This window comes from Salmo salar, chromosome 17 (genome assembly GCF_965601325.2).
Source record: "Salmo salar chromosome 17, fSalSal1, whole genome shotgun sequence".
Taxonomy (NCBI): domain Eukaryota; kingdom Metazoa; phylum Chordata; class Actinopteri; order Salmoniformes; family Salmonidae; genus Salmo; species Salmo salar.
The window spans coordinates 60,094,868-60,119,466 of record NC_138307.1 but is presented as its reverse complement, the minus strand read 5'-3'; the positions used below and the strand labels follow the sequence as shown (position 1 = coordinate 60,119,466).

The window sequence follows — 24,599 nt, the reverse complement described above, 5'->3', positions numbered from 1 at the left end:
ACCGTGATTATTTTGTAAATAATCAAACCGAAACCGAACCGACCTCAAAAAGCACTAATCATGTACCCATATAATTATCCATATATGGCTCTGGGGTAATCCAATTTAAACAATTAACTTTGTGTGCGTGTGTCCCCTTTGGCCTTTGCCTTAGTTTCGTTTTTCTTTCGTCAAAAATGAGTAAGCAAGGGTGTAGTCAAAGACAGTTCAGTATGAAGATAAGCAAAAACCTATTCTCCAATAGAAATCCCAGATCACGCTTGTATGCGATGTCATGGCGACGTTGGCTAGCTAAGCTCATGCGCAAAAATACGTCATCCGGTCTTAAGGTCGTTTCGCGTCTAACTGCGCATGTACAGGCCGTCAACTCAAAGGCACTCCTTCGATATAAAGTTGTTTTTGACGAAAATGAAAACTTGGCAGTTTGTCACTTTCACGAGTTCTGAGTAAAACCATATTCAACTACTTACGGCATTGGCTCGAGTATAGGTTGTGCCTTTAGATTTTGAGAAAATTAAGAACTAAGGAAGCATATTTCACTTCAAACCCCGGCCTGGCCTGCTTGGTCTGTTTCACAAGCGTTCCGGTTAGTCTCGCGATGTAGCGCCTCTGGGTTTAGAAACTCTGTGGTGTAGCGGTAGCCTTCTGTAATACTGTGGTCCACTGTCCTGGACCAGGCACAACAGTTGTGCAAGTCATTGCGAGATGGATCAGCAATATCTATTGAAAGTAATTTGCTATCACCAGGGAGCACTGGATTATGCGGATCTGGCAGATATTGGGTGCGGGGAAGATATTATCTGTGCCCTTGATGAAAACGAGGTATTTTCTGTCGCGTTGTGTAATGGAAACAAAAGCGTTATTGCGAAAACTAAGGTTAGACGCTGCAAGGCTCAGCAATGTGATGGCTGCAATGATTTACACCTGTGTAAATTTTATTTATTTGGGGACTGTAAGAATAGTAGGGGAAGGTAAGCATATTTTTTTTGTATTATTATTATTATTATGTAGCCATATGCTATGTAGGACCAGAAGTGTTACGTTAAACTGCCTAAAAATTAATTCCAACCAATTCTTACATATTCATTGAATTTCCTTCAGTCATATGGCGTGAATAAATGTCTCATTACAAATACTGTCGTTATTTATTTAGTTTTTCACATTTAAGATATTTCAGCCCAGGACTTGAAACTGCATGAGCTGTATAGAATTATGGGGTTTAGTTAGTTAAATTTGTTCTGCAAACTGAATTGTAATTTGTATTATTATTGACCAGTTTTTTTGCTACTTTGACTTCAGACGGACATGCCGCTTCGGCCATGACCTGAACTCTGAACACAACTCCAGAGTTTTAAGAGAGCATAAACTTGAGACGCTTAGTAGACAAGAAATCCGGCAGTTGTTGTTACAAAACGACAACTCTCTCCTTCCACCGGTAACCAACCGTTCTCCTCGTTTTTGTTTTTATATTTTATTTTTCATATTAGTTCATATTTTTTTTATTATATTTTTCTCTAACTGCTGATGTGGATCAGTGGATGGTGTGTGTTGTATGACTGATGAAGATGTCTGCATATTTTGACTAGCACATCACTGTCCATAGACCCAATAGCTCTTTCATCTCATGCTTTCTTGGATTTATACAACAATGGTATGGTAAACAAGTATTTTAAAAGCCCTTTCACTCACTCTTTCAGGTGTGCAGCTCTTATAACAAAGGCGCCGGGCCTTATGGCAACTGCCCGGATCAGGAGGGGTGCAGGAGACTTCATGTGTGTGACAGGTACATCAGAGGAACCTGCTCCTCGGGAGCCGACTGCAACAGGTGTCATGACTTCTTTGAGCCCCACCCACAAAGGACTCTGCAGCAGAGGGGAGTGCCAAACGATCTAATGACGTCCATGTTGTCAACCTACCGAAACATTCAGGCCATGAAGAATGAAGGTGCCGGCAGTGCTGCTTCCATCAACACGCCCCAGAGCTGTCCTCAGAGAAATACAGGTAGATGGCTGCAGGAGCAAACAGCAGGGTTGTGTTCATTGGGGAATAATGTTTCAGAACAGTCACTATATTTAACTTCTATAGTTACTTGGAAGTATTCCTCGATGGACTTGCTTGCCATCCAGGGTTGGGGTCAATTACATTTCAATTCCAGACCAGTCAATTCAGGAAGTACACTAACATTCCAATTCTCTTCAATGCTTTTCAATAACCAGGTCTCCATCCAACCGTTTTATGCAAGTAAAGTAGATATTGGATAAAATGTTTCATGACAGGCCTGAAACAGAACATTTCTGGGTAAACTTTCTTAATGTCGACCAAACAAAATAGGCAGGATTTTTTTGTCTGTAAAATTAATTATGTGAGAAATGGTGGTGGAAAACGTTTTATTCAAAAATATTGATATAATAACCATACTATGAAAGTGCAAGATGATGCGCTTGATGCTCCTTTCCAATAAATATTGAGGGTCTTAATCTGGTGACATGATCATCAATGCTTGGCTGCCATTTGACAAATAAAAATGATCTTGCTCTTTTGTCCATAATAATCTAATCATGTAAGCTATACCCACACTGTATTTGGGCACATAAGCTTTATAACGGGCCAAAATATATTTGGTACATGGGAATTTAACCACAAAAGTAATTTTTATGTGCACAATGTCATCATGCACAGCCTTTTATCCACAACATTTCAATTTGATGGAAACACGTCTCTGGTTGAAAAATATGCATATAGTTTGGATGGAAACCTAGCTAGTGAGGAAAATGTGGAATTGGAATTTGGTTTACTTTCTGAATTGAAATGGGATTGACCCCAACCCTGTTGCCAACTTTGATTTCATTTAACTAAATGTGTGTTTATTTATTTGTTGTTTGTTTACAGTGAGGAATGAGATCTGCCTGTTCTTTGTCAAGGGGGACTGCAAACAAGGAGGTACATTTAACGAGAGAGATATTGTGTGGAGGCAGAGTCTGGTGGATTTGCTTTGGCAGAACACCTACAAGGGCTTTGCCCTGTTTTTCTCAGGCAGAAGCTGTGGCAGCCGGCCGGATATTTCATTTAATTTCTTTATTTCAGCAGGTAGGCCAGTTGAGAACAAGTTCTCATTTACAACTGCGACTTGGCCAAGATAAAGCAAAGCAGTGCAACAAAAACACAGAGTTACACATGGGATAAACAAATGTACAGTCAATAACACAATAGAAAAATATATGTACAGTATGTGCAAATGTAGTCAGATTTAGGGAGGTAAGGTGTAACAGTGTAGGTTCCGTCCCTCTCTTCGCCCCAACCTGGGCTCGAACCAGGGACCCTTGCACACATCAACAACTGACACCCACGAAGCATCGTTACCCATCGCGCCACAAAACCCGCGATGGGAGGGACGGAACTTACACTGTTACAAAGGCAATAAATAGGTCATAGTGGCGAAATAATTACAATTTAGCATTAACACTGGAGTGATAGATGTGCAGATGATGATGTGCAAGTCGAGATACTGGGGTGCAAAAGAGCAACAACAAAAAATATAACAATATGGCGATGAGGGTAGTTGGGTGTGCTATTTACAGATTGGCTGTGTACAGGTACAGTGATCGGTAAGCTGCTCTGACAGCTGATGCTTAAAGTTAGAGGGAGATATGTCTCCAACTACAGTGATTTTTTTTTTTTTTTACAATTTGTTCCAGTCATTGACAGCAGAGAACTGGAAGGAAAAGCTGCCAAAGTAGGTGTTGGCTTTGGGGATGACCAGTGAAATATACCTACTGGAGCGTGTGCTATGGGTGGGTGTTGCTATGGTGACCAGTGAGCTGAGATAAGGCTGGGCTTTACCTAGCAAGACTTATAGATGACCTGGAGCCAGTGGGTTTGTCGACAGATATGTAGTGAGGGCCAGCCAACGAGAGCATACAAGTCGCAGTGGTGGGTAGTATATGGGGCTTTGGTGACAAAACGGATGGCACTGTGATAGACTACATCCAATTTGCTGAGTAGAGTGTTGGAGGCTATTTTGTAAATGGCATCGCTGACGTCAAGGATTGGTAGGATAGTCAGTTTTATGAGGGTATGTTTGGCAGCATGAGTGAAGGAGGCTTTGTTGCAAAATAGGAAGCCAATTCTAGATTTAATTTTGGATTGGAGATGCTTAATGTGAGTCTGGAAGGAGAGTTTACAGTCTAACCAGACACCTAGGTATTTGTAGTTGTCCACATATTCTAAGTCAGAATGTCCAGAGTAGTTTTGCTGGGCGGGCGGGTGTGGGCAGCAATTGGTTGAAGAGCATGTGTTTAGTTTTACTAGCATTTAAGAGCAGTTGGAGGCCACGGAAGGAGTGTTGTATGGCATTGAAGCTCGTTTGGAGGTTTGTTAACAGTGTCCAAAGACGGGCCAGATGTATACAGAATGGTGTCGTCTGCATAGAGGTGGATCAGAGAATAACCAGCAGCAAGAGCAACATTGATATATATATATACAGAGAAAAGAGTCAGCCCGAGAATTGAACCCCTCCGATTTGACACACAACTCTATCTGAGAAGTAGTTGGTGAACCAGGCGAGGCAGTCATTAGAGAAACCAAGGCTATTGAGTCTGCCGATAAGAATGCGGTGATTGACAGAGTCGAAAGCCTTGGCCAGGTCGATGAAGACGGCTGCACAGTACTGTCTTTTATCGATGGCGGTTATGATATCGTTTAGGACCTTAAGCGTGGCTGAGGTACACCCATGACCAGCTCGGAAACCAGATTGCATAGTGGAGAAGGTACGGTGGGATTCGAAATGGTCAGAGATCTGTTTGTTAACTTGGCTTTCGAAGACTTTAGAAAGGCAGTGCAGGATGGATATAGGTCTATAACAGTTTGGTTCTAGAGTGTCTCTCCCTTTTGAATAGGGGGATGACCGCGGCAGCTTTCCAATCTGTGGGGATCTCAGACAATACGAAAGAGAGGTTGAACAGGCTAGTAATAGGGGTTGCAACAATTTTTGCTGATAATTTTAGAGAGGGTCCAGATTGTCTAGCCCGGCTGACTAGTAGGGATCCAGATTTTGCAGCTCTTTCAGAACATCAGCTATCTGGATTTGGGTGAAGGAGAAGCAGGGGTGGCTTGGGCAAGTTGCTGCGGGGGGTGCAGAGCTGTTTGCCGGGGTAGGGGTAGCCAGGTGGAAAGCATGGCCAGCTGTAGAAAAATGCTTATTGAAATTCTTGATTATCGTAGATTTATTGGTGGTGACAGTGTTTCCTAGCCTCAGTGCAGTGGGCTGCTGGGAGGAGGTGCTCTTATTCTCCATGGACTTTAGAGTGTCCCAAAACTTTTTGGAATGGATGCAAATTTCTGTTTGAAAAAGCTAGCCTTAGCTTTCCTATCTGACTGTTTATATTGGTTCTTGACTTCCCTGAAAAGTTGCATATCGCAGGGGCTGTTTGATGCTAATGCATTACACCACAGGATGTTTTTGTGCTGGTCAAGGGCAGTCAAGTCTGGAGTGAACCAAGGGCTATATCTGTTCTTAGTTCTACATTTTTTGAATGGGGCATGCTTATTTAAGATGGTGAGGAAAGCACTTTTAAAGAACAACCAGGCATCCTCTACTGACGGGATGAGGTAAATATCCTTCCAGGATACCCGGGCCAGGTTGATTAGAAAGGCCTGCTCGCTGAAGTGTTTTAGGGAGTGTTTGACAATGATAAGGGGTGGTCGTTTGACCGCGGACCCATAACGGACGCAGGCAATGAGGCAGTGATCGCTGAGGTCCTGGTTGAAAACAGCAGACGTGTATTCAGAGGGCAAGTTAGTCAGGATGATATCTATGAGGGTGCCAATGTTTATGGATTTAGGGTTGTACCTGGTAGGTACCTTGATCATTTGAGTGAGATTGAGGGCATCTATCTTAGATTGTAGAACGGTCGGGTGTTACGCATGTCCCAGTTTAGGTAACCTAACAGTACAAACTCTGAATTTAAATGGGGGCAATTAATTCACATATGATGTCCAGAGCACAGCTGGGGGGTCTATAACAAGTGGCAACATTGAGAGACATTTCTGGAAAGGATGATTTTTAAAAGTAGAAGCTCTAACTGTTTGGGCACAGACCTGGATAGTATGACAGAACTCTGCAGGCTATCTCTGCAGTAGATTGCAACTCCGCCCCCTTTGGCAGTTCTATCTTGTCGGAACATTTTGTAGTTGGGGATGGAAATTTCTGAATTTTTGGTGGCCTTCCTAAGCCAGGATTCAGACACGGCTAGGACATCAGGGTTGGCAGCGTGTGCTAAAGCAGTGAATAAAACATACTTAGGGAGGAGGCTTCTGATGTTGACATGCATGAAACCAAGGCTTTTACGGTTACAGAAGTCAACAAATGATAGCGCCTGGGGACACACAGGGCCTGGGTTAACCTCTACATCACCAGAGGAACAGAGGAGGAGTAGGATAAGGGTACGGCTAAAGGCTATAAGAACTGGTCGTCTAGTGCGTTGGGAGCAGAGAATTAAAGGAGCAGATTTCTGGGCGTGGTAGAATAGATTCAGGGCATAATGTACAGATAAGGGTATGGTAGGATGTGAGTACAGTGGAGGTAAACCTAGGCATTGAATGACGATGGGAGAGGTTGTGTCTCTGGAGGCACAAGTTAAGCCAGGTGAGGTCTCCGCATGTGTGGGGGGGTGGGACAAAAGAACTATCTAAGGCATGTTGAGGTGGACTGGGGGCTCGACAGTGAAATAAAACAATAAGAACTAACCGAAACAGCAGTAGACAAGGCATATTGACATTAGAGAGAGGCATGTGTAGCCGAGTGATCATACGAGGATAGGAGTTTATAACTTTCAAAGTTGTCAGTAGATACACAATACAAACCCTGTGAAACCACAATTCAGGGACAAATCAGGCTGTGACCCAGGTGCAACAATGACACTCAGCAACATATCACATCTCACTGCAAATGTATGACTTTCAGAGAAATGCTGGAGAGTCCACTTCAAAATGCCCTACAAGTGGGAAGTGAAAGATGGACAGACTTGGTCAGCTCTGCCAGAAAATGAAGTGATTGAGAGAGACTTCTGTGACCCTTCTACGATACACAGGTATAGTATGTTGTTATGTCATACATAAAGGTAGACTCAGTGATATTACATACAGTCATGAAAAAGTTTGGGCACCCCTCTGAGGCTGCATAATAATTTACTCTGTCATCACAGAAAATGATCACAGTGGCATGCCATTCATTTTCTAATAAAAGCTGAGTACTGGGGTATTGTCCAGACAAAGATTTTTCGTGTAGCAATATTAAGTTGTATGAAATTAAATCAAATGTGAAAAATAGGCTATGCAAAGATTTGGGCACCCTTGTCATTCTGTTGATTTGAATACCTGTAACTACTTAGCACTGATTAATTGTAACACACAATTGGTTTGGTGAGCTCATTAAGCCTTGAACTTCATAGACAAGTGCATCCAATCATGAGAAAAGGTATTTAACCTCTTGGGGCTAGGTGGGACGCTAGCGTGCCACCCGTGGTGCACTCCATCAACAGCAGGTGCATTTCAAGAGCGGCAAATTTGAATCCAAATAAATGTCAAAATTCAAATTTTTCAAAAATACAACTATGTTACACCATTTGAAAGATAAACATCTCCTTAATCTAACCACGTTTTACGATTTCAAAAAGGTTTTACGGCGAAAGCATAAATTTAGAGTATGTTAGGACAGTACATTTACAAGAGTTGTGTGTAATGTTTTGTCAAGTCAAAGACAGGGTCACCAAAACCATAAAACCAGCTAAAATGATGCACTAACCTTTTACAATCTCCATCAGATGACACTCCTAGGACATTATGTTAGACAATGCATGCATTTTTAGTTCTATCAAGTTGATATTTATATACAAAAACAGCGTTTTACTATGACATTGATGTTGAGGAAATCGTTTCCCTCCAATAACCGGCAGTCAAGTCAGCGTCACAAATTAAATAATTAAAATTAGAAAACATTGGTAAAATATTATATTGTCATTTAAAGAATTATAGATTTACATCTTTTGAACGCAATCAACTTGCCAGATTTAAAAATAACCTTACTGGGAAATCACACTTTGCAATAATCTGAGCACTGTGCCCAGAAAAATACGCGTTGCGATACAGACTAGACGTCATGTTGGGGAGATCTAAAATCGAAAATACTATGTAAATAATCCATTACCTTTGATTCTCTTCATCAGATGTCACTTCCAGGTATCACAGGTCCATAACGAATGTAGTTTTGTTCAAAAAAGCTCATCATTTATGTCCAAAAATCTCCGTCTCGTTAGCACATGATGTAAGCCAGCCGGACTTCTCGTCATGAACGAGGGGAAAAAATATATTTCCGTTCGTTCAAACATGTCAAACGTTGTATAGCATAAATCATTAGGGCCTTTTTTAACCAGAACATGAATAATATTCAAGGTGGACGAATGCATAGTCTTTTATAACGTATTGGAACGAGGGTACCCAACATGAAGTAGCGCGCCAGGTGTCTAATGGGACATCACCGTTCCATGGCTCTTGTTCGGTCAGATCTCCCTCCAGAAGACTCAAAACACTTTGTAAAGGCTGGTGACATCTAGTGGAAGCAATAGGAAGTGCCAAAATATTCCTAAACCCCTGTGTTTTTCAATAGGATAGGTTTAAAGTCAATACAACACATCAGGTATCCACTTCCTGTCAGAAAATGTCTCAGGGTTTTGCCTGCCAAATGAGTTCTGTTATACTCACAGACACCATTCAAACAGTTTTGGAAACTTTAGAGTGTTTTCTATCCATATATAATAAGTATATGCATATTCTAGTTACTGGGTAGGATTAGTAACCAGATTAAATCGGGTACATTTTTTTTATCCAGACGTGCAAATGCTGCCCCCTAGACCCAACAGGTTAAGGTGGCCAATTGCAAGTTGTTGTTCTCTTTGACTCTCCTCTGTAGAGTGGCAACATGGGGGCCTCAAAACAACTCTCAAATGACCTGAAAACAAAGATTGTTCAACATTATGGTTTAGAGGAAGGCTACAAAAAGCTATCGCAGAGATGTACGCTGTCAGTGTCCACTGTGAGGAACATAGTGAGGAAATGGAAGACCACAGGCACAGTTCTTGTTAAGGCCAGAAGTGGCAGGCCAAGTAAAATATCGGAGAGGCGAAGGATGGTGAGAACGGTCAAAAACAGCCCACAGACCACCTCCAAAAGACCTACAACATCATCTTGCTGCAGATGGTGTCACTGTGCATCGTTCAACAATTCAGCGCGCTTTGCACAAGGAGAAGCTGTATGGGAGAGTGATGCGGAAGAAGCCTTTTCTGCACACACGCCACAAACAGAGTCGCTTGAGGTATGCAAATGCACATTTGGACAAGCCAGCTTCATTTTGGAATAAGGTGCTGTGGACTGATGAAACAAAGATTGAGTTATTTGGTCATAACAAGGGACATTATGCATGGCGGCAAAAGAACACAGCGTTCCAAGAAAAACACTTGCAACCCACAGTAAAATTTGGTGGGGGTTCCATCATGCTGTGGGGCTGTGTGGCCAGTGCCGGTACTGAGAATGTTGTTAAAGTTGAGGGTCGCATGGATTCCACTCAATATCAGCAGATTCTTGGGAATAATGTTGAAGAATCAGTCACAAAGTTGAAGTTACGCCGGGGCTGGATATTTCAACAAGACAACGACCCAAAACACTGCTCAAAATCTACCCGGGCATTTATGCAGAGGAATAAGTACAATGTTCTGGAATGGCCATCCCAGTCCCCAGACCTGAATATCATTGAGAATCTGTGGGATGATTTGAAGCGGGCTGTCCATGCTCGACAACCATCAAACCTAACTGAACTGGAGATGTTTTGTAAGGAGGAATGGTCCAAAATACCTTCATCCAGAATCCAGACACTCATTAGAGGCTATAGGAAGCGTCTAGAGGCTGTTATTTTAGCAAAAGGAGGCTCTACTAAATATTGATGTGATTTTTCTATTGGGGTGCCCAAATTTATGCACCTGTCTAATTTTGTTTTGATGCATATCGCACATTTTCTGTTAATCCAATAAACCTCATTTCACTACTGAAATATTACTGTGTCCATCAGTTATTTGATAGATCAAAATGAAATTGATGATCCAAACACCCAATTATTTATAACTGGAAATCATGGAAATTGTCAGGGGTGCCCAAAGTTTTTCATACGACTGTAGATGCAGAAAGTGAACAGCATAGTGGGTTGAAGCGCGAGACTCAAATTCCCCGATGTTTTCGTCCCGTGGCTACCACATTGTAACAGCGTGAAGCAAACCCGTGCACATGTGCAGATATGTTACTGTGTGTGACTGTCCTGCATCTCTCTCATCTCAATATCTGCGGTGCTGCTCGTGGCAACGTCATTTCGCTGAGTCTACCTTTAACTAGCAAAACTATGTCAAACTGTGAATAAGGTACAATATCATTTTTTTTCTTCTTCCCATTGCCATGTTCTTATGCCTTCACAGTGAGGGATCAGACTGTGTGCATTTCGACTCCATGAGCCTTGGATTCAGTGAAGTTCGCCGTCTCTCCACAGTTTCCTCTGTCACCGAGCCCACATTCGTACTCACCACAGAGTGGGTGTGGTTCTGGGAGGACGAGTACGGCAAATGGATCCAGTACGCATCCATCGTAAGTGGTGTGAAACACTCAAACAGGCTGATGTGTTACGAGGACAATAATAGAGATAGTAAACTGTTGTTCCCCTTGAATTTGAGTTTGTTTTCTATGAATCACAGAAAGAGAAGCACCGATTGTCGTCCATCACCAGTGAAGACCTTGAGAAAAAGTACCAGGAGGATCAAAGTCCTGTGGTGAAGTTCACTGCAGGCCAGCAGTCGTATGAGCTGAGTTTCAGAGGTAACACACATCAACACTCTTGAAAAACAACCTACTGTAATATTAATCATATATTTTAGTTATAAGCTGTTAAAGGAATTTTATATCTTGATGATAATAATCAATAATCAATTCGCCTTGACTAATGCCCAAGGTTTGTAAGACAATGGGTTATAATAATTAGGCAAGGACTCAGCTTTCTGCAAAAGGTTTCTGTAGCTTTATTCAGAGAACATTCTGAGGTCAGGATAACAAAACAGTCATTATATAGTTCTTGCTTACTTACGCACATGCATTTACACACAAACTGTTGGTGACCTGCATCCCCCATAAACTTCTCACACTGTTTATCACTATCCAGAGCTCAGCCTGTTCTTTTCCCTCAAGGTTAGGAACTCTGAAGCTTTTACTCCCTTGACCATCTGTCCCCTGGTGTCCCTCCTAATTGCATACACACATTTCTTTCCCTCTCCAGTGGTTCCTGGACTTTCCGGAACTAATCAGACTAATCGATCCCTACATTGATCATTACATTGATTATTCATTAAACCTGCTGTATGACTAATAATTCATCATGGTTTATTGATTCATTTACATTTATTAGATAATTCTCTTATCAATTCCACCCTTAAATGATTCAATAATTCACCATGATATGATCACATGCTATATGAGAACCCTACTAATCACATTCTATAGGTAATCACACATAATTATACGCTATATGGAAATACAAATAATCACTTTATGGAAATTAATTGTGATACAAGGATTAAACAAGACTAATACATAATTATTCCTCCTATACCCATCAATGACAGTCCTAGGCCTCTTTCCAATTATGACACTTCAATTCAGGATTTTCATCATAATTTTCATTAAAGGAACAGTCTATCAAAACGTTGAAAATTCAATCAAAACGTTGAAAATTGTTTCATCAAACATTGGCTCCTTGTGATTAAAAGAAACTGAGCCATCTTCCTGGCCTGGAGGCCCGCATTCGCCATCCCACTGATCGGAGCTCGGAATTGGTCCATATCTCACCATCTGCTGCGTCATCGATCTCTCTAGAGTCCTGGTGATTAAACCTCTCACACATGGGACGAGACAACATCCACACAACACAAACACACTCATACAGGTGAAAGCAGCCCATAATACAGTTCTTACAACACTTTTCCATTTCCCAAACATGGGATGTGTTATCAGGAATGTACGTGCAGCAATGAACCTAATCATTCTACCTACACTGCCCTCTTCAGCCAATAACATATCGAGAGTCAGTCTATTTTACCAGGTCATGAGGGAGGTGGTGGATAATTGGTCAGAGAACCTCTTTACTGCATCCCCATTTTCATTCATGACTCTCTGTTGATTATAAAAAAATGTCATTAATCCAATCCACATTTCTATTTATTGTCAACCACCAAAACAACGTAGTGTTAAAGCCTTCACATATTTGATTCATAGCTTTGTATTAATCTGGAACTTCCCTGAGGATGCCAATAGCATCCCTCTAGACAAAGCTACTCCCATCCTGGTCAAAACTCCTCCTGTCCCTACTTTAGCCTCCTATAACTAGCTCTGATGACTAACTCGAACTGGTTGGACCAATAACCCCAGGGCGTAAGTTCCTAACCACCCTTTGTGGTAATTTCTGTCGTATGCATCCTTTACTGGTACTAGCCCACCCTTCATCAGTTATAGGTGCTATGAGGTTAAGAATGTTCTATTCATCTCTCAAACCTAAGTCAGTCACATTAACGATTACTTTCGGCTATTAAAATCATCTTCGTTTTCGGTGCCATTCTTGTATCTATAACACTGGTATTCATCCGGAATTTAGGTGAACCGAGGTGGGTTGGCTGAGTACTTCAATCTGGCCAACCCCAATTCCTTTACAGTTGTCTGCTTCCCCAGGAAATTGTTTCATGTTTACCTTAAATTCTACATCTTGATCTTCTTTGATTCCTTATTCTGTATGTCACTCATCAGTGTATTATATAGTTTATCTTCTACATCTTGTCAATGACAACGGTATTGTATGATTAGTACCAGAAGGTGGTGGATCTGAATGTATCAGAAAGGTTACCAAAACTATGATGCAGCTCAGTCTCTACTCTTCCCAAAAACCGTCAACCCTCTCCTGCCCTTAGTCTCTCTGCTTGGTACCACCCCATACTCACACGTCTAGGAGCACACACAGTGATGAACGGTCGGGATAGGAAATCTTCGTTAAGGAGGTAACCCCCGGACCCTGTTGGTATCGGTTCTTCTCCTAACTCTGTGTGTGATCAACAGTGTTCAAATGTGTACATACCTCCTTGCAGTGGGTAACGTGGACCCAAGTGACTCTCTCAGATTTTCAAATGGCAAAGGCAGTGGTTTAACAGAACCTGGTATGGGCCTTCCCAACGGTGTTGCTTCCAGTTTTTTCTCCTCAGGGACTGGATCCACACCCAGTCTCCTGGTTGTACTGAGTGAATCACCTTCTCCTGTAATTCACCTGTTGGATACAAAGTCTTGGACATACGGGTTTGGTTAACAAACAGTCTTCTCATGTGCTCTGCTAGTATTTCTTCAATTTCTATGTCTACCTGTTCTGGTATCTCTAACTCTGTCATTCTATAGGCTCTACCTGATTAGCTAAACTGTCATCCATCATTTAAAGAGATGGCTCCTAGTAAACCAACTCTAGGGATAATATCTTGACTTAATATTTTAGCTACCATAATCATATCCACCAAGTAAGTTGGGAACGCTTCTACCCATTTGCTATACTTATCTATTATTGTTAAACACCCCTTCTTCCCCTCATTTCGGAATATTTCAATAAGTCCAATTCCAAATGTTGGAATGGATCTTCTTACAATTTTTTTTTTTGTTTAAGTAATTATCCTCTAGGCCATCACTCTTTCCTAACTACTCTACTATACTTCCCTCCCCTTGATACATTGCTTAGCCTATGTATCAATATTGCTGCGTATCCATACAGTGTCTTTGGTAGGATAAGTAAATTATCCTTATGTCAGACCTTCTCTTGTAGGATGCCCCCTTTCATTTTCCACATGTCCAATTCTCCCTGGGGCCTTCATCCTTGGCTATCATTTAACAATCCTCTGTCAAGTTTCTTATCGTCTTTAAGATTTATCTATGCTGCTTTGTATGGTTTTAAATGTCTATGTGCTTGTCTGTGTAAATAGTAACTTTTCTCTCCTTTCTTATTTCACCAGTTCTAGTCAATGCTACTATTTCAGCCTACTGTGCAGAATAGTGTCTGGGCAATGGTTCAGTGTCTAACACCTGAAACCAACTAAGCTTTCATATCTCCTCCTAACGAATTTACCAAACATAAACTTAAAATCAAAACTAAAATACATGCCTGCCAACGGAGCCGATAGTCTCTCCATGAATTAATATCCTAAAGCCAAGTGAACCAAATTCTCTTCCTATCTACTCCTGCTGGCCCCCCTTCTTTCTTCCTGCTACTCCACAACCCTCAAGGTTTCAGCAGTGCAGGGGAGGATCTCTCTGTCTGCCCTTCTATCTGTCTCCAGCTTTTTCTCATAATATGGTTGTTTCCAAATATTGACTAAATGTCTCATTGTCTCCTTGGTTGCACTCCTGAACTTTAGAAAAATCAACCTGTCTAGATATTGCATATCTACTTAAATTTATCTCGATACCCTCAATAATCCTGGTTCACCTACAGATGTCATGTATCCCTGTCCTGTTGACATAAGTCTACCATTATTAAACTTATTCACAACAAAATATAGTAATACTAGTATATCAATTCCACAGCCTTGTTGTGTTAAATCTCTTACACTGAATTCAACAACAGCTGACTTCCTAAGGGAAAATAAACGTATCTAGATCATGTAAAAAATACCCCTGCTACTGGTCAAAATATTTTCAAATCCTATAATCAGATCAAAATGACTAATCTGATTTACCCCACCAAGAAAAATTATTTTACCCTTATTGTTCTAGGAAAATAGACTTAAGGAAGCCTACCCTTAGTCTAAGGCTTTGCCCTTTTAGTCCTATCATTGGTTCAAATTATCAATTGTGTCTAAGAACTTTAACTCCATCATAATTATCAGTTCTACAAATTCCCTTAAAATCAATATCACCAATGACCTTAAATTCACCATCCAAATGGCTTTTCAATGTGGCTGATCAGACCACACAGGAAAAGTCACCAGATGTCAAAAGTCATACCACCCTTTCAGAACCGTGTTTCTTACTACATTAAACAAATTAAGGCTTAGAACTTCATCTACATTTTGTATCCCAGGTTTCCCAGAACATTCCCTATCAAAAGAATTTCATGTGTTTATTAAAACTCTGAAAACAAGACACGCCCCAGTATCACACAGAAATTTGATTCTCTCTCCCATTACTGTTAGTGTCAAATAGGGTTTCTGTTCTTGTTGTACTGCCAAATCAATTGTAGCCAATTAAAAAACTTCACAATCGCTGTTTATAACTAAATTCTGAAAATTGTCCTTCCCCTCACTAGTGTCTGTTCCCCCGCTCTCCATAGTTAGTCATGCCTCCTCCTCTGAGTCTGGCTGGGGGCGCCTGACCTTCTCTTTGTATCTGTCTCTACTCCCTCTCTGGCCTTGCTTAATTCCCTCAGATCTGCTAGCCCCCCCCCCACGAGGTTCTGTTTGGTGGCACGATTTATCTCAGGACGCATTCCACTGAGGAAAGCAATTTTTAATTCCTGATAATACGGGGCATCAAATCCATCCACTACCGGGGGTTCTATTAACCCACTATTAGCGTTGGACACGTCCTTTATTCTCTCTAGGTATTGGTTTATATTCTTATGAAATGTCCAAGGGTTAAATAAATAAATAAAAAAATATCATGTATATCACCACAATTCTGTCGCAATTATTAATTTCCGCTCCTTATAATTCATTAGATTTAGGTAACTGCCTTTTCCTTGATTCCGTCATTCAAATACAACTCCCATTCTCTTTAAATCCTTAAAACAGGCCATTCAGACCACAAACAACGTACTTTATCGACTCTGTCTTTCTATTTAAACTAAACAAGCTATCAAAACGTTCGGTTTCTATCTTAAACAAACTAACAACCGTATGGTTCCAGTCTAACATAACAATAATTAAATGAAATTTTAGTCCCATGGTGCATGGGATGGGAACCGAACCCGGGCCCCCTGCATGGTAGGCAAGAATTCTACCACTGAAGCACTATTGTTCATGTTTACAATTTCGGTAGTTGTGTCCTACTCGGTCACAATGTGCACAGGGTGTTTTACAGTCTCTGGCGAAATGTCCTGTTCTATCGCAATTAAAACACATCTTCTCTCCGTCTTTGTCAGCGCGTCTCCCTGTTTTCCCCCCTTCTGTCTACAGTGTCTCTATCCACTTTTCTCAATAAGTTTCCTAAATCCTGTTCTCCTCTCTGTGTCTCTTCCTCTCTACCTCCCTTGTTACCCAAATCATTGTTAGCAACGCCCTTATCCCTGGCCCCCTCCGCTCTCTTCCTAGCTTCTGCCAGCCAAACACTAGCGGTGTCAAGGCCCTCTGTGCGCTGCTTCTCTGTCTTATCCCCACAGACCCTATGTATTTGTTTTATCCTTAATTCAAATCTTTCAACATTTAAACATCCATCCTCCATTTCGGGCCAAAATAAAATGTTCCTCTTATCTTTTCCCAGCATAAACCGTTCATCTCCTGTCAATACCGGGATCTCCTTAGAGGATTTACTACCCATGTTGTTAAAGGAACCAATCTAGAGTTTTAGAAATATTATTCGTAAGAACCATGAACTATCTTTTATTCATATGTGCTTTAATTTATACAACTTCGAACCAAATACAATTAGTGTCTAGTCGTTGTTAATCTTTATGTGTATGCTATTTTACCGTTATTAACCTAGAATTTGGGGAATAATTATTCGCATGCTATTTTACAAATTGCTTCTATCTCATCGCTCAAAAAGGACAAACGGCTTTTATCTTGCGCCTGTTGATTCTAGCAATATGTTTTCGTTATTAACCTTCTATTCGCAATATAGAGTTGTTCCGCTAGAATGATTATACGTATCTATCCTAACCCGGTCTTTATCTCGCTCATAGACAAACACTGCAACCCGTTTTATTTTTAGGTTTGTACTGTCTGTCTTTTTCTCGCGATTTATTGACAGAATTCGCCTCACACGCAATCCCTCATCCCAGCATAGTTACTCTATCTCTCTCGAAACTTTATCTACAGCGGGGACTGTCGATCAGACATTAGGTCGCATACGTATGCAACTATAAACTACTTTCCAGGGGTCGTAAAGCCCTAGTTAACAGCCTATTTATCTGTTGCTTCATGTAACTGTTGACACAAATATCTGTTTCTCACTCCGCCATATTAGGTCTCACTTCACCCATAGATATCAGACCTAAAGCCGTATTTAGGTACCGACTATCCCCTTATGGTTTTTTTACCCTTGTGCTACGTTATCAGGTCTCACCACAAGCCCTAGTTTAGTTTTATGCAGTGGCCACAGTTGCCCAGGGTCGATTTCGGACCCTGCGTCGTTTTCGAATTCGTCGTTTTGAATTTACAACTAATTCCTAACTTCCATCCGCGCAGAATACTTGATTCCCTTTAAAACCGATTTTTCTCCACGCGAACTTCTGAAGCCAGGTTACCAGCTATAACATTCACCAAATTCAGCGTCAGTTTGAAATCCGGCTCGAAGGACCAATTGTTAAAGGAATTTTATATCTTGATGATAATAATCAATAATCAATTCGCCTTGACTAATGCCCAAGGTTTGTAAGACAATGGGTTATAATAATTAGGCAAGGACTCAGCTTTCTGCAAAAGGTTTCTGTAGCTTTATTCAGAGAACGTTCTGAGGTCAGGATAACAAAACAGTCATTATATAGTTCTTGCTTACTTACGCACATGCATTTACACACAAACAGTTGGTGACCTGCATCCCCCATAAACTTCTCACACTGTTTATCACTATCCAGAGCTCAGCCTGTTATTTTCCCTCAAGGTTAGGAACTCTCTGAAGCTTTTACTCCCTTGACCATCTGTCTCCTGGTGTCCCTCCTAATTGCATACACACATTTCTTTCCCTCTCCAGTGGTTCCTGGACTTTCCGGAACTAATCAGACTAATCGATCCCTACATTGATCATTTCATTGATTATTCATTAAACCTGCTGTATGACTAATAATTCATCATGGTTTATTGATTCATTTACATTTATTAGATAATTCTCTTATCATAAGCGCTTTGCACAAGTTAGTTAGTCAAAAAGGCTACACTTATACGCCTCATTCTAGTACTAAAATAGTCGGCAGGTAGCCTAGATGTTAGAGATGTTGAACATTAACTGTAAGGATGCTGGTTCAAAAAGTTATTCTTGTAATTACAGACATGACGCAATATAACGAAAGATATGGCACTACAAGGATGGTCAGACGACGTCCTGTCTTTGTTTCAACTGTGGACGCACAAGCTGCAAGAAGCAGGTAATGTAAGAATGGGAATGGACTGAGAATGGGTATATGTTCTGAATCTAACCATTTCTATATTTACCTAATAGACACTCTTGATTGCTGACAGACTCAGCATAGGAGAAAGGGTTAAATACCAGTGCTTGTGTGAATGGTTGGTCTGTTCAGCTGTCTGACCCTTTGGATGAATAAACTTGGTTTGAGCTTTTATAGTTGTCCGTCAGTTTTTACTTGGGTTATTTAGAACCTAACAGTATAGACCATAAGACGTGGTTTTGTTTTGTATCTCAAACAAGAGGGATTTATTTTCCATTTAAGTTGAGAACTAATAGAGATTTTCAAATGAACTACTTTTTTTCTTTGTGTTGTGTATATCAAGGTTCTTTTTCATATATATTTTCAGGCGAAATGGACCACGCAACCCCTCTCAGAATTTCAGAGCTGTTCCTGGATTTTGGGACAAGTCTGCGATACCTGACATTGGATACAGGGTAACTTGTTTACAGTGGCGTAAAGTACTTTACTATTTATATTTTTAACCACTTTTACTTTACTACATTCCTAAAGAAAATGATGTACTTTTTAAGTCCATACATTTTCCCTGACACCCAAAAGTACTCTTTAGATTTGGAATGCTTAGCAGGACAGGAAAATGGTCTAATTCACACACCTATCAAGAGAACATCCCTGGTCATCCTTACTTCCTCTGATCTGGCTGACTCACTAAACACATGCTTTGTTTAGAAATTATATCTGTGTTGTGTGCCCCTGGCTGTCCATAAATAAATAAAAAATAATAATAATTATGCCCTCTGGTTTGCTTTATACGGTGCCTTCAGAAATTATTCAGACCACTTGACTTTTTTCACATTTTGTTACGTTACATCCTTAATCTAAAATATATATGTTTTTCTCAATCTACACACAATACCCCATAATGTCAAAGCAAAAACAGGTTTTTAGAAATGTTTGCTAATTTATAAAAACATTTTTTTGTTGAAATATCACATTTTACATAAGTATTCAGACCCTTTACTCAGTACTTTGTTGAAGCACCTTTGGCAGTGATTACAGCCTCAAGTCTTCAGTTCAAGTCCAGGCTCTGGCTGGTCCACTCAAGGACATTCAGAGACTTGTCCCGAAGCCACTCCTGCATTGTCTTAGCTGTGTGCTTAGGGTCCTTGTCCTATTGGAAGGTGAACTTTTGCCCCAGTCTGAGGTCCTGAGCACTCTGGAGCAGGTTTTCATCAAGGATCTCTCTGTACTTTGCTCCATTCATCTTTCCCTTGATCCTGACTAGTCTCCAAGTCCCTGCCGCTGAAAAACATCCCCACAGCATGATGTGGTGCCAGGTTTCTTCCATACCTGATGTTTGGCACTCAGGCCAAAGAGTTCAATCTTGGTTGTCATCAGACCAGATAATCTTGTTTCTCATGGTCTGAGAGTCTTTAGGTGCTTTTTGGCAAACTCCAAGCGGGCCGTTATGTGCCTTTTACTGAGGAGTGGCTTCTGTCTGGCCACTCTACCACAAAGGCCTAATTGGTGGAGTGCTGCAGAGATGGTTGTCCTTCTGGAAGTTTCTCCCATCTTCACAGAGGAACCTTGGGTTCACAGAGACCATTGGGTTCTTGGTCACCTCCCTGACCAAGGCCCTTCTTCTCTTATTGCTCAGTTTGGATGGGCGTGCAGCTCTAGGAAGAGTCTTGGTGGTTCCAAACTTCTTCCATTTAAGAATGATGGCGGCTCTCTCTCTCTAATTCCTTCCACCTCATGGCTTGGTTTTGGATCTGACATGCACTGCCAACTGTGTGACCTTATATAGACAGGTGTGTGCCTTTCCAAATCATGTCCATCAATTGACTTTACCACAGGTGGACTCCAATCAAGTTGTACAAATATCTCAAGGATGATCAATGGAAACAGGATGCACCTGAGCTCAATTTTGAGTGTCATAGCAAAGGGTCTGAATACTTATGTAAATAAGGTATTTCTGTTTTTTCTTTTTAATAAATGTGCAAACATTTGTAAAAACCTATTTTCACTTTGTTATTATGGGGTATTGTGTGTACTTGCTGAGGAAAAAAAATATTTAATACATTTTAGAATATTGTCTGTAACGTAACAAAATGTGGAAAAAGTCAAGAGGTCTGAATACTTTCCAAAGGCACTGTATAAGGAACTTTAAATTATTATTTTGATACTTAAATATATTTTGACAATTACATTTACTTTTAATACTTAGTATATTTAAAACTAAATACTTTTAGACTTTTACTCAAGTAGTATTTTACTTGGTGACTTTTACTTGAGTCATTTTCTATTAAAGTACATTTACTTTTACACAAGTAATGGAATTGGATTCATTTTCCACCACTGCTTGTTTACATGAGATTCTACTGCTTTGGCTTGCGGGGAAGTCTACTTTTTAACATTGCTTTTCATTTGGTTTCAGCCATGACAACCTTTTTGTTTTCCCCTCCTGCAGACAGTCACTCTTCTGAGTTCTGACAGGGACTATCAGAAGGTCCAGGAACTTTTCAACAAGACCATGAGGGGCTTCAAAATCACCAGCATCGAGAGGGTCCAAAACAGGGACCTCTGGGTAGTCTTCCAATGGTATGTTTACATCAACTCTCACACACAATCCTAACATGTTACTTCCAAAATGCTAAGTAAACCCTGTCTTGAATGCGATTATGGGTAAGCAGTGTTAGGAATTGAAAATCTGGTCAAGGTGTGTAGAAATGCTATATACAAAATATAAGGTGAACAGCTCCTATATTTAAGGGTTTATTAGACAGAGACCTAGACAGACATATGCAAATGAGAAGACAGACATGTTTCTCTAAGAAGTCCACAGCAAATCTCGACCCCTCCAGAGGGGAGGGCTGACCTAAATACTCTTGCCTTATCTGTTTTCCGTTTCACCTTTCTGTGCCACGTGCCAAAGCATTAAATCAAGGCAGAGACCTTGGGGTTGAATAGACTATACATTTGAAACATCTGAATCACTTAAAGACACCCATGGCTGAATTTATGTCTCAGGGGCCCAGATTCCAGTTACTGAGAGCTGCTTTAAGGTGACCTCTGGCCTTACAGACGGTACCTAGAGGCCAAATTTCAATAGGGAATAACCATCTAAATATATAATTCTTAACAGCAGCTAATGGTCATTTCTTCTTTCTCAGGAAAAGAGATTTAATGAAGAAAAACAATGGAGGTAAAAACAGCAAGGAGTTACATCTCTTCCACGGAACGGACCCAAAACACGTAGACGCCATTTGCAGAGATAACTTCGACTGGAGGCTGTGTGGAACCAATGGAACTGTGTATGGCGAAGGTACCTCATGTTAACCAACTGTCAGATTTTAGAAGCAGTCATGATCTCATTATAGTCAGTCATTCTGTTTTACTGATGATCTTCTCTGTTTGTTTAAGGGAGTTACTTTGCCAGGGATGCCAAGTACTCACACAGCTACACCAGCGACTCAGGAGTGAGGTCCATGTTTGCTTGTCGGGTGCTTGTTGGCGACTACACATTAGGGAACTCGGACCTCCGTCGTCCCCCTCCAAAAGGCGAGGGAAGCCCGACTCTCTATGACAGCTGTGTGGACAATGTCCTGAAGCCATCCATATATGTGGTGTTTGAAAAGCACCAGGTGTACCCCGAGTTCCTCATCAAATACGATGATGGCGTCATGCACTGGACCTCTTCGGCTCCAGCTCCACCCAAGACTGTCTCTATCCAATCGACTTCCTTAACCCCAAAATCCAACCGGATTCAAGCCACAGCTGCTGCTACCACATCGAAGAGTGTTCCATCAACTTTGAGTCCATCTAAAACTGCAGCCACCACTTCCTCTAATCCAACCGATTCTCATCCCACTTCGTGTTTAGTCCATCAGTCTCGCCCAAAACCTGGCCAAGCCCCATTGATATTCAGTCAATCTCCCATGAAGCCAGCCTCAAGTTCTCAATTGGTGGATACCACCCTAGACCCAGATTTCAATCCCTCATTTGCAAACCTCTCTCGCACACTCACTACCCCAGCCAGTACCCCCTCTCGTACGCCCACTACCTCAGCCAGCACCCCCTCTCGTATGCTCACTACCCCAGCCAGTACCCCCTCTCATACGCCCACTACCCCAGCCAGCACCCTCTCTCGTATGCTCACTACCCCAGCCAGTACCCCCTCGCACATACTCACTACCCCAGCCAGTACACCCTCGCACATACTCACTACCCCAGCCAGTACCCCCTCGCACATACTCACTACCCCAGCCAGTACCCCCTCGCACACACTCACTACCCCAGCCAGTACCCCCTCGCACACACTCACTACCCCAGCCAGTACCCCCTCTCACACACTCACTACCCCAGCCAGTACCCCCTCTCGTACGCCCACTACCCCAGCCAGCACCCCCTTTTGTATGCTCACTACCCCAGCCAGTACCCCCTCGCACATACTCACTACCCCAGCCAGCACCCCCTCTCGTATGCTCACTACCCCAGCCAGTACCCCCTCGCACATACTCACTACCCCAGCCAGTACCCCCTCGCACATACTCACTACCCCAGCCAGTACCCCCTCTCGTATGCTCACTACCCCAGCCAGTACCCCCTCTCCTAGACTCGCTCCCCGAGCCAGCACCCCCTCTCCTACACTCACTCCCTCAGCCAGCACCCCCCCTGGCATACTTTCCCCTTTAACTGGCACCCTATCTCGGGCTCACACCCGCTCAACGACTACTACTCGCACACTCCCTGCCAGCAGTACCTCTCACCCACTATCCCCTTCATACTCATTGAGCACACCTTATTACACACTTTCTCACTCATCATACTCCCCCACTTACACACAAACTCTCTCACACACTTCCCCCTCCACGTCAAGCAATTCTCCAAGCACACTCTCCCCGTCAGCAAGCAACCAATCTCGGGTGTTCTCTCCCTCGGCAGGTGCCTTCTGTCGTCCACTATCTACCACAACAAGCACCACTAGATCTCGTCCTGAGTCACTGTACAGTGTTCCAACAGCTCAAAGGAGGGACACCAAAGAAAAAAACAAATGTCTTCTGCAATAACTTGCCTTTGTCAGGATGGAGCAGTAAGTTAATAGAAAGTTTTGATGGCGAACTTCAAATCTTCAAAAACAGAAAATGTATTAAAATTATGAAGGATAATGCATTTGCATATCAAAGATGTAGTATAGCTGTGTATCTTTACCTGTAGGGGCTTAACAACAGTAAAGCTGTTCACAACCAACCAGACATTTGTAATTTTGCACAAATATGAATTTGATGAGCATGTTTCCTTTACTCAGGTCTGCTGACACAGTCCATACATTTTGTAAATGAAACAAGTTTGATTTATGTGTTTTAAACTCATAAAATCATTGATTCTGGATGTTTTCTGGACAAGTCTACTCTTTTCTAAGAGATTTTCAAACACCTGTGATGGAAAAATGATGTATTCACCTTATTTGTTGGATATGTAACAATTATTTCCCTAAACAGTGAGATATTTCTGTCCTGCTGATGCTGTGTTTTATGGTGTCCACTCTAGCTTCCTGGTGATAAAACCTACAGCTGTTAATCCAGTGACAGGATGTGGGGTGGTTGTAACTGGGATAGAGAGGAGTGGAACAAAGGCCTCAATGGTTCTTAGACATCCTAACCTGGGAAATTAGGCCAGGGTCGGGGGTTAAGACAAGGCCAGGGGCAGATAAAGACAGGATGAGCCCAAATTGGCTTATGGGGCCCCCTAATCTATATGGGAGGGGTGAAACCAAGCATTTTGGGTATTAGCTATATGAACTGTGCATTATGTGTATGATTCAGACTCTCAGCCTAACGGTCAGTCAAGACTGGTGGGCTGACGGTCTCATTAGTGCAAAAATTAATCGATATTAAATAAAGATGATTGTTTGAAGAAATTACCAAGTCTCTCTCAGTACTGAATTTCCACAACACATTCTGATGTCAGAAATGTAATTTTTGGGATAAAAATCATCTTTATTGACAAACTGAATCAATGACTCACTACTGCTGCTTCTGTGTGTTTAACAGGCCTATTGTGATGTAAATAAAGGTTCCACATGCCACTGGGACAGAGTTCAATGTGACGTATTTAATAGGGTGTGTTCCGTCATTAGTGTGTTGATCTATTGCCTGTTTGTTATACTTTGCTACCTTCATAATAGGGGAGT

General features: G+C 41.6%; 1 protein-coding gene across 1 annotated transcript; it reads left to right on the top strand.

Annotated features, from left to right (window-relative positions):
* The first annotated feature begins 336 nt into the window (after positions 1 to 336).
* LOC106576301 (protein mono-ADP-ribosyltransferase PARP12) lies at positions 337 to 24,519 on the top strand. Its single transcript, XM_014153396.3, has 12 exons — positions 337 to 971; positions 1,300 to 1,435; positions 1,698 to 2,001; positions 2,890 to 2,940; positions 6,962 to 7,088; positions 10,515 to 10,680; positions 10,788 to 10,908; positions 18,310 to 18,406; positions 18,795 to 18,882; positions 20,877 to 21,007; positions 21,580 to 21,731; positions 21,830 to 24,519. Exons 1-12 carry the CDS (start codon positions 706 to 708, stop codon positions 23,473 to 23,475), a joined length of 3,285 nt encoding a protein of 1,094 aa, XP_014008871.3. The 5' UTR covers positions 337 to 705; the 3' UTR covers positions 23,476 to 24,519.
* Positions 24,520 to 24,599: the final 80 nt, after the last annotated feature.

Excerpts from the sequence above, each read along its gene's own strand:
- LOC106576301 (XM_014153396.3), top strand. The coding sequence starts at position 706 with ATGGATCAGCAATATCTATTGAAAGTAATTTGCTATCACCAGGGAGCA. Across the intron at positions 1,436-1,697 it reads ACAACTCTCTCCTTCCACCG|GTGTGCAGCTCTTATAACAA; the intron begins GTAACCAACCGT and ends TCACTCTTTCAG. Across the intron at positions 7,089-10,514 it reads GACCCTTCTACGATACACAG|TGAGGGATCAGACTGTGTGC; the intron begins GTATAGTATGTT and ends ATGCCTTCACAG.